The sequence below is a fragment of the Geospiza fortis genome, unplaced genomic scaffold, assembly GCF_000277835.1.
Source record: "Geospiza fortis unplaced genomic scaffold, GeoFor_1.0 scaffold264, whole genome shotgun sequence".
NCBI lineage: Eukaryota > Metazoa > Chordata > Aves > Passeriformes > Thraupidae > Geospiza > Geospiza fortis.
The window spans coordinates 3,890,703-3,900,657 of record NW_005054332.1 but is presented as its reverse complement, the minus strand read 5'-3'; the positions used below and the strand labels follow the sequence as shown (position 1 = coordinate 3,900,657).

The 9,955-nt window shown below is 40.3% G+C and overlaps 1 protein-coding gene across 1 annotated transcript in view; it reads right to left on the bottom strand.

Moving 5' to 3' along the window:
- Positions 1-9,955, bottom strand: part of KHDRBS2 (KH RNA binding domain containing, signal transduction associated 2) — a 246,855-nt gene that overhangs the window by 95,087 nt on the left and 141,813 nt on the right. Inside the window, exon 4 of the mRNA XM_005421708.1 lies at positions 2,467-2,594. Coding sequence (XP_005421765.1) covers positions 2,467-2,594 — 128 coding nt within the window. The remainder of the gene's footprint in view (positions 1-2,466; positions 2,595-9,955) is intronic.

The window sequence follows — 9,955 nt, the reverse complement described above, 5'->3', positions numbered from 1 at the left end:
TCTGCTGTGTACAACGAGGGAGGACATGCCCCATTCTAAAGGCTCTCACGTTTTTACTACTATTTAAAGCATCATGTAACTCTGAGGTTTTGGCAGCTACAATGTCAAGCACTTTTAGGCAATATCTCAGGCAGAACTCATATTATGGAAAGGCATTATTTTTAAACTACCCAGTGCCTTTTGCACCTGATCCTCTTGTTGCTCGTACTAATAAAATTCTGAATCATTGCAATTCACAGGGTTGCAGAATTAGTCCAAAGCAGTTCTAGAAGATGAAGAAAATGAGGAAGCTCGTCTGTTGTTCTCAAACTATTTTACAAGAGCAGTCATCACTATCATTTTCATGCTTATTGGTGGGTGAGAGAATGGATTGGCAGAAGATATTGCAGGACAGCAGAAACTGTCAAGGCAAAGGAGAGGAAGAATATAAAAGAAGAGGAATAACTTTTCTTCCTGTCTAATTTAGTTCAGCACAAAGGATTGGTAGTGTGGGATTCTACCTTCCCCCACCGCAAAGAAAGAACAGACCATATAGACAAGCATGGAAAGAGGTTTAACATCCTCCTGGCTATTTATGCTATATCTCCCTTGCTGTACAAATTAGTAAGTCAGAAGAAGCTGTTACTGCTTAAAAATACTTGTATCTATACCATATGATGAAATAGAAGGGGGATAAATCAGGCTAGCAGTCTGTGAGTTTTGCTTCAGAGAAATATGCTCCTGGGTGTGCAGTCTTTTTGGAAGACTGTGAATGCCAGGTATAACAACCCTGCATGACACCCAGATCCACAACTGTGAATGGAACTCAGGTCTCCTGTAGCAGTAGGAACTGTAGCTTGTTCCCTGCTGAGACAACCAAACCCATTGGATTAGCTTGTGATGTTTGTTACTTTACTTACAAGTTTCAGTAACAGACTTTAGACTTGCAGAATCAGTGAATGGTTTGTGTTGGAAGGGACCTTCAGAGATCCTCTAGTCAAAACCCCATGCCTTGGGCAGGGACAACTTTCACTAGATCTAATTGTGAAAGATATGTCCAACTTGACCTTGAACACTTCCAGTGATTGGGCACGCACAACTTTTTCCAGTGTTTCTTCCCTATGTCCAACCTCTTTTCACTTAAGACTAGCAAAAAGTCTCTCTCTTTCTTATTAGCCCTCTTTATACATGGAATGGCTGCAATGAGGTATCCCAGGGGCTCTCTCTTCTCCAGGCTGAATAACTCAGCTCTCTCAGCCTGACTTCGTAAAGGAGAGGTGCTCCAGACCTCTGACCATTTTTTGGTCTTCCTCTGGACTTGCTTCAACAGGTTTTTTCAATATTCTCCTGGGATTTTTGACTGGAAAAAAGGGAAGGCATCCATGATCGTAGGATCTGTGCAACTGATTAAATCATTTAGGCATTTTGCAGGAATTAGAGGCCAGAACTCCACCAGTTATGCTTTGAACCCAATTTAAAATCTGCTAGTTTGTTGCAGTGACATTCTGAAAAAATATTATTAAGTCAAGCTGTTCAGAGATCATGAATGTAAGGAAGACTGAGCCCACACACTATTTGAGTAGAAGATGGTGATGAATGCCAACTGCAAAAAATTCTGTGTAAGCGCATCATACAACCAATTAAAAAGCTCATGTAGGAACAACTGATGGTAAACAAGATAGACGCCCTCAGGGAAAAACCTCAGAGGTCATAGGAAAGATCAGCCCATTCAATTACTGAACAACTCCTTGGTCAGCATAACATAAGGTACCCCCATATCCTATTTCTTCCAAAAAAAGTCAATATTTTAGGACTCATCTTGAAATTACCTCTATGGAGAGAAGATTGGAAGCAGCTAGGTAGCTTAGATACTTGAGGCAATGAAGTTCTTAAGGGTTCACCGGGAAAAACAAGCCTGAGAGAATGTTCTAAGATTTTACACTGGCCTTAATAATAAGCAGAGATATATGTTATTTAGATATGAAAAATGCTTGGGCACATTCACACCCCAATGTTTTTAGATTATGCCAATCAAATTCACTTAAAACTAATAACCCATCAACACATAACATATAATGAAGTTTATATATATAGGTATATTTGTATATACACACAGTATAGCTGTACTATGTATAAAAAGTAATTACTTGACAAATAAAGTTCCATCTAAATTATGAGGCCTTCTCTGACTACACTATTATTTTGACCAAATATTTTATGCTACTGACCATACTGCCTTAGTAGTAGCATAAAAGTACTCTTAGAAATATCCTTTTCCTGTCTTCATAATCTGCTCTCATTTGCTGTCACTCACTGAGCTCTGTGACCTATAGATCAGAAAATCTGGAACAATATAGACCACACCGGTTATCAGAAGATAAATGTTTTGGTTTACTGATGGTTTACTGACCAGGATATGTATGTAACTGTCTTTTATTTTATTTTATTTTTTTAACTTTTATTATGTAATAGCTCAGGTTACCACACCTTGAAGGAGCTGCAGGTGGCACACGGATCCCTCTTCCTCGAATGCCCCGTCCACGTGATGAATCCTCAGAACCATTCAAATATGAAAGCTCTCTCAGCTGCTCCTGGCGAATTTCATCATTATAATCCTGAAATGCAAAAGGTGAAACTTCCTGAAATTTTGTATGTTGGCTGAGCTGGCAAACCACCCAAACCAGAAATTCTGTGGACAGTATTTTGGTGAATTGTTCTGTATTACCACTGGTATGCTGAAAAATTGTACAAGTGGGAGTGGACAACTGCCTATAATATATGGACAGAAAAATGTATATATATCTGGGTAGTGAAGGTGGTCATAAAGAGCATGAACATGCAAAAAAAAACCCGCAAAAGGCATAGAAGACATAAACACAGAGAAATGTATCTGTATGCAAAATGCAGATGGACTTTGACATACAAAAGGTATTAATTTCAATCGACTTGTAATTAGACCAAAAAAGGTGTTTTATAATGTTTTTTTGGTTTTTTTTTTTGCAAACTTCCCTGGCTACCTTTGTGCACCTAAAATACAAATTCAACCTTATTTTGAACATTAGCATGACTGGATGATTTAATTCAATACCAATTAGCATCACAGAACATAGAATTCACTTATTTTGTATATCCTAAAACAGTCAAGTAACAAAGCTATGTTTACTATAAAAAATTATTAAATGAAATAAAATAGGCCCAATATAAGTCAACAGGGTATTGACTTCATCACTGCAATTTCTGTTGGCTCAGTAAACAGAACACCAGATAAACTCACTGATACAAAATAGAATCGCAGACTCATAAAAGGGTTTGAGTTGGAAGGGACCTTAAAGATCTAATGCCAAGCCTCCTGACATGGACACTGCGTTAACTTCCTCTTCACTGGAATGCATGATTGGGTGAGGTGATCCTTGAATATTAACTATGTCTATCGGGCCCCTCTGCCTTCCAGGGCTCTGTCCTACTGCACTCCACTGAGCAGTTCCCTGGAGAGAGCAAAGTCTGCTCTCCTCAAGTCCAGGCCAGACCTTGCTGTGCACTCTCCTCCCTGCCCTAAGGCTCTTGAACTCCATCACTCCATGTTCACTGCAGCGCAGGCTCGCCTTGAGCTTCACCTTCCCCACGAGCCCCTCCCTGTTGGTGAGAACAAAGTCCAGCATAGAGCATCTCCCCAATGGCTTCCCTAGCACCAGGAGAAGGGAGTTATCCTCGATGTATTCCAGGAACGCACTTGCCCTGCTGTGTTTTCCCTCCAACAGATCTTGTGGACATTGAAGACCCCATGAGGATCAGTGCTTGTGAACCTGAAGCTGCTCTTTTCTGTCTATAGAGGGTCTCATCCACTATAATACATAATAATGGACATGTTTACTTGCTTTATGTTTGTCCAAATTCCTCTGTCAGAAATTCCTTTTTTTTTTTTTAGCTTCCTTCCAGTTACCCAGCTTTTTATGGGCTGATCACTGTACTGAAAATCTGCTGCAGCAGCCAGCTCACTGGCAGCACAGCTGTGTGATAGCTAATTATTGTTTCAAACCAGAAAGATTATTGAATTTCAGCTCTTTTGTCCTTCCATCCCTCCACAAGCAACTGCCATTGACTGTCATGTAAGGACCTGAAAATGCATTATAAGTGCCACCTCTTTCAGACAAGATGAAGACAAAGCAAATGGTGAGTTTGAACTGAGGCCTTGCTTGTTCCTTCTCTCACCTAAGGAGGTCCAGGAAATCTGTTTAAAGATATGATCCTGATCCTGCTGTGTGTTCTAAGAGTGTAGGCCCGGTCACAATTTCCTTTCTAAATTCTAGAGAGTGTAGCTGGAGAAAAATCTATTACTGAAATTCAGAAAAGAACCCTATTTATACATATATAAATATGTAGTGTGTGTATTTACATGTATAAATAATATAGTGTGTGATAATTGCAGCATAATCATAATTTAAAATAAAATCATCAAATGTATTAGGCAAATCCTGAATTTGATAATAGAATAGATAATGGCTTTCATTTCATACCATCCCCAAATCTTTTTGAACAGTTTTCTATCCTTCTAACATTAATAATTATAAACCAAATAGATCTTCTAAGTCAATGTGTTCTGTAAAATACAGAGGGAAAAACAAAATCAGTGAGATCACATTTACAGCAATTGTTGGAACAGGTACCATCTACTGTGCCCTCTTAATATCATCTGTTATTCATACTGGCTTTACAAGGATTAGGACTTCAAACTTGCTAATTGAGTTTATCCTCCAGATTCCACACTGGTACTGACACCAAACTTCATTAATAATGAAGGTACTTTTTGTAAGAGGAAAATGTAGGAGGGGGAAAAAAAAAGGACCTGCAAGGGACAGAAATTGGAATTTCTGTGTTGCTGCTTTAACCCTTCTCTTTTGGAATATTGCTGCATAAGTGAATTCTACTAGAAATTGCCTCAAAGAAACTATTATTCCCTCAGGTAAAAATATAATTTAAAATATTAGTATTGACAAAACAGAAAATACAAATCGAATTTATAATGTACAATAAGATCTGCAAAACTTCACCATTCTGTTATGCAATGCCCTTAGTGTTTGGGTGCAGGTTCTTTGCTGCACAATCAGTTAAGAAACAGTGTATTTTGAAATGACAAGGTAAAGACAGCAAAGTACTCCCAAAGGAAGATGCTGGGACAGGTCTCTTGAAAGAGAATGATTTTATTAAAAATACAACTCTATATAGATAATTTATCTTACAGGCTCCTTAAAAAGCATAATAAGGATCATTAATTTCTAAACATGAAACCTGAAATTTTCAGCATAAATTCTCATTTTGCCTCTTCCCTTAAACAGAAACATAACACAATTAATCTTTCATAGCTGCTACAAGTATAGCTAGAGTCAGGGTATCTATCCTGATGAATATTTAATTGCATCAGAGTTCAGAGCCCAGGACGTGAGCAAAATTATGCTGCTGATGTTTCATATATACCTAGTCCCAAGAAAGAGCACATGATGTTTCAAGGTATACCTATACTGAACAAAGTACAAGGAAGTAGCTACACACTACAGCAGTATATTTTGTTTCAGGAAAAAAACCTGAAAAACAACCTCCTTTTTATGTTAAAATAAGCTCATGAAAAATGTCCTGTACTTCATAGCTTTTCTTATAGCTTTCTAATAGTCTATTCTTACAGATGATAATCTACATTGACCTATATATTTTGCTCTTGTTTATATCCCTAAAGACATTACTACCTCTAAGGAGCTTTTTCATTTGCAGCTGGTAAGGAGGCTGCAACTGACTTGTATCATGGTGGTCAGTGTTTACTAGCTGTGAGCTAACCACCCATGGCCATGACTATTCACCTAAACACACATCTTGACTTTAGAAATGTGAAGGATTTTCAACATCAGCAAAATCATAGCATCCAGGGCTACCATAAATTGCCATGTTTATGTAAATGCCTAAAAAACCAAATTACATGTTTAGATAAAACATTCAGTAGTCCAGAAAACATCAGCATATTTACCCCAAATTACCACAACTACATTTATTAATGAAGGTTTGGAGTGATTAATTAGGTTGGTTGCCTTGAATGTTGTAGGAACAAAGGAAACCCATGTGCAGGTTTTCCACAGGAAATCAGAGTCTGGCTGGTGGCAGCTCACCCACGGGCCCTTCTGGAAGCACTGACAGGAGATGCAGCAAAGAAGGGAAAGCACATAAGCTGCTAGAGAACTCAGTAAACCATTTTGGCAAGAAAAAAGCAAAGTACAATGCAAGTTGCAAAACCTGATCTGAATTAACAAGAACATGTAGTGACAAGGGAAGAGAGTTAATATAGAAATCAAAGGCACAGAAGGACCAAAAGGATTTGGGGAATACGTATCTATCATTAGCATAACAAAGGCTCATAGAAGTCAAGGATAAATCAATCCTTAAAGGACTGTGATCTCCTGTCCTGATGTACTCTGCCCATTTAAGTTCTATTATAATTCTATTAATAAATATCATTACTCTTATCTGTGACAGCTGAATTTCCTTCTTACCAGATAGTTAGGGGAAAAGTAATTTAGGTTACATTCAAACAACCTTAAAAATGCAGAGTTATACATGTCAAATCTAAAATGATAATCACAATATTTCACACTGACAATTCTGAAGCATGAATAAGGCACTCTTTCACTCCCACACATGTAATATCCTCTGAAGCTCTGTGTTGCCAGCACAGAGCACCACATTCCCAGACATATGTTTGCCCATCCTGCCACACTCTCTTCCTGTGCTCAGGGAGCAGAAAGAGAACAGGAGATGGATTTGGACTCCTGCAGCATTTCTGCATCCTGCCCAGCTCCTTGCATCAGCAAAAGAATTCTAGGGCTCTGTGTATTTGCACAGATTCACTGAAGCTAGACAATCTCCCCTAAATTCTGCTGGTGCTGCCTTGGGGCTATTTTCAGGCAGCTTAAATTCCAATTAGGCTAAAATTTCCATTGAGTACATGCTTCAGAAAACTCACAGCCAGAAAATGGAGCACAGAAGACACAGTGAAATTTAGGTGGCGTTAGGTGATGGGAATATAGCCCTTTTGTTTGGTTTGGTTTTAGATACATTCTAATTTTAGACACTAACAGAGACATTGTCCACATGCCCCTTCTGTATATGGGGAAGCACTAAAAGGCACTGTGAAAATAACTGGTGATGAGGAGTTCCTGGAGTCCCTGCTTCTTTGTGTTCTCTGTGTCCTTACAATGGTAAACTGTGCTATACTTCAGCTTTAGAGCATAGTGAGAGCCACTTATCTGGACTCATGGGGTCAGGATCTGCAGTTCAGTACACTGAAGAGGCCAAGAACCCTGGAATTTCCACTTTTTAGTTGAGTGTTTAATATCAGGCTGTTACAAAAAAGAATAGTACGGGCTGCTCAGTACTCAAAGTACTTGACAAACTAAATCCTGAGTTGACAAGAGATATTTGGCATTTCCTGTTACTTTTTTACATTTAAAATCCTGTTCTAGAATCCAGTGCACTCATATAAGCATTGAATTTCTTTCTGCGCATATCAATAGCATTTATCAGTGTCAGATTAGTAAACTTAGAACAGTTGTGTCAGGTAGATTGGATAGCCCTCTCCATGACCTAAAATTTGGGTGAGACAGTACCTGAGGTGGGCATGTAAATTAATTGCTGCACCTGGGTCAGGGCAGTCCCTGGTAACAATCCAGGCTGGGGGAATGAACAGATCCAGAGTAGCCCTGATGGGAAGGACCTGGGGGTGCTGGTGGATGAGAGGCTGGCCTGGCAATGTCAACTTGCAACCCAGAAAGCCAAATGTGTCCTGGGCTGCACCAAAAGCAGTGTGGTCAGGAGGGTAAGGGAGGGGATTCTGCCCCTCTGCTGCACTCTGGTGAGACCTCACCTGCAGTTCTGCATCCAGTTCTGGGGCCCTCTGCACAGGAAGGATGTGGACCTGTTGGAATGAGTCCAGAGGAGGGACAACAAGATAATCAGAGGGCTGGAGCACCTCTGCTATGAGGAAAGACTGAGAGCTGCAATTGCTCAGCCTGGTAAAAAGAAGGCTTTGGAGTGATCTAATTGTGTCATTCCAGTACCTGAGGGGAGCATATGAGAAAGATGGAGAGACTGCTTAAAAGGGCACAAAGTCACAGGACTACTTTCAAACTGAAAGAGTAGGTTTACATTAGATATTAGGAAAAAACTCTTTACCGTGATGGTGGTGAGGCAATGGGACAGGTGGCCCAGAGATGCTGTGGATGACCCATTCCTGGCAGTGTTCAAAGCCAGGCTGGATGGGGCTCTGAACAATCTGGTCTAGTAGGAGGCGGTTGGAACTAGGTGATCTTGAAGGTCCCTTCCAATCCAAGCCATTCTATGATTCTATGAACTGCATCCTTAAGCTTCATGCTTTGTCGTTCTAACACTAATTTGAAGTCCATTGCAAAACATGAGAGTCATCTGTAGCAGGAGCCCATGCCCAACCAAGCAATCCCTACAAAGTTCATCAGAACTGTGGGAACTGGCTCTAGCCCACCCTCCCTGTGTGTATGATGGGTATGGCATATGTTCTCAACAGTACATGGAGGAGCTCAAACCCCACAGCTGGTTTGATGTTCCCAGATAACACCCACACTCTCTGAACCCATGTTTAATGTATATGCATGGTTTCCTGGTTTCCTACAGTCAAAGCCATCTGTTAGGATGGCTCTTTGCCCGTTCACAGATTGCTCTGGTTATCACACCAGAGCATAGGTGCCAGGTAATGATGGGTTTAGATGGACAGCCTGCAGTGCACCCCAAGTAACAAAGCTGCTACCAAAATGACTCCAGTACCACGTTAGCAACACACGCCTCTTCGCATTTGCCCATATACATTGGCACTCAAGTAAGGCCATTTTGTATGCACATAGTTCTCTGGCAGACCCCAAAAATATACAAAAATATAAATATAATCCACTGAGCCCAAGGAAGAATTACTTTCTCTAAACAATCAGCATCTTAGCCAGATCCACAGCCATAAACGTTACACACTTTCACTTGCCCTGTATGCAAAAAGGTGCTGCCTTTACCTGCTTACAGCCAGTCTGAAAAATAAACCTTAATTGTGTGAATCACCCTTAGAGATTGAAACACATAAAACAGACGATACATTTCTTTCAGTAGCAGTTTGTACAGCCAATATGAGTTTCAGCTCCTAAATGCCTATGGGCAGAAAGCAAGCAGACATAAGCTAGAGCCACGTACACTTGCCTTTGAGGTTAGTTGACAGCTGGGGGATTTGTCAGCTTGCCACAGAGAGCACTCACCCAAGCGTGGGTGTCATTTTTCTCTTTGAGCATGCACAATTAAATCTGCCTGGCATCATCAGCATGGGGCATCGCTCTACAAGCAGTGTGCAAGGGAGGGGGGGTGTTTGCTCCTCGGCATCTGAAGAGAAGCTGCCAGACCCAGGGTGGAAATTGTACATAGGCAAAGTGCTAAGAAACTTTGACAGAACAGAGCAAAATAAGTCTCAGCTAATTCCATAATCAATTTAAATTTTGTTTTCCATACTAAAGAGACCTTTCAACAGAAGATTATTACAGTTTACATGGAAATGCTGTTAACCATACAAAATAATCACACTGAAGATGGGGACATGGCTTTTGAAAAACTTGCAAAAGCCTGCATTAAATTTCAGCCATTTACCCCAATTTGTTCCACCTCTCTTGCTCACAGGCCCCACACAAATGGATACTGTGGTCTGTAATTCATTCAAATGACAGCTATGTTGCCACAGAAGTCACTTAGATGACAGCTCCCTATCCCTGAATTTAACTCCATGTGAGCTCTGGCTGCCAGACTTGTGCTTATTTACAGCTGTCACTTGAAAGAGACTTATAAGGGAATTGGTAATAAGAATAGAGGGCATATAGCAGGCTATAGGAAGGGTGGTGCAGCCACCCTAATCCTAAAGAAATTGTTATGGATTCCT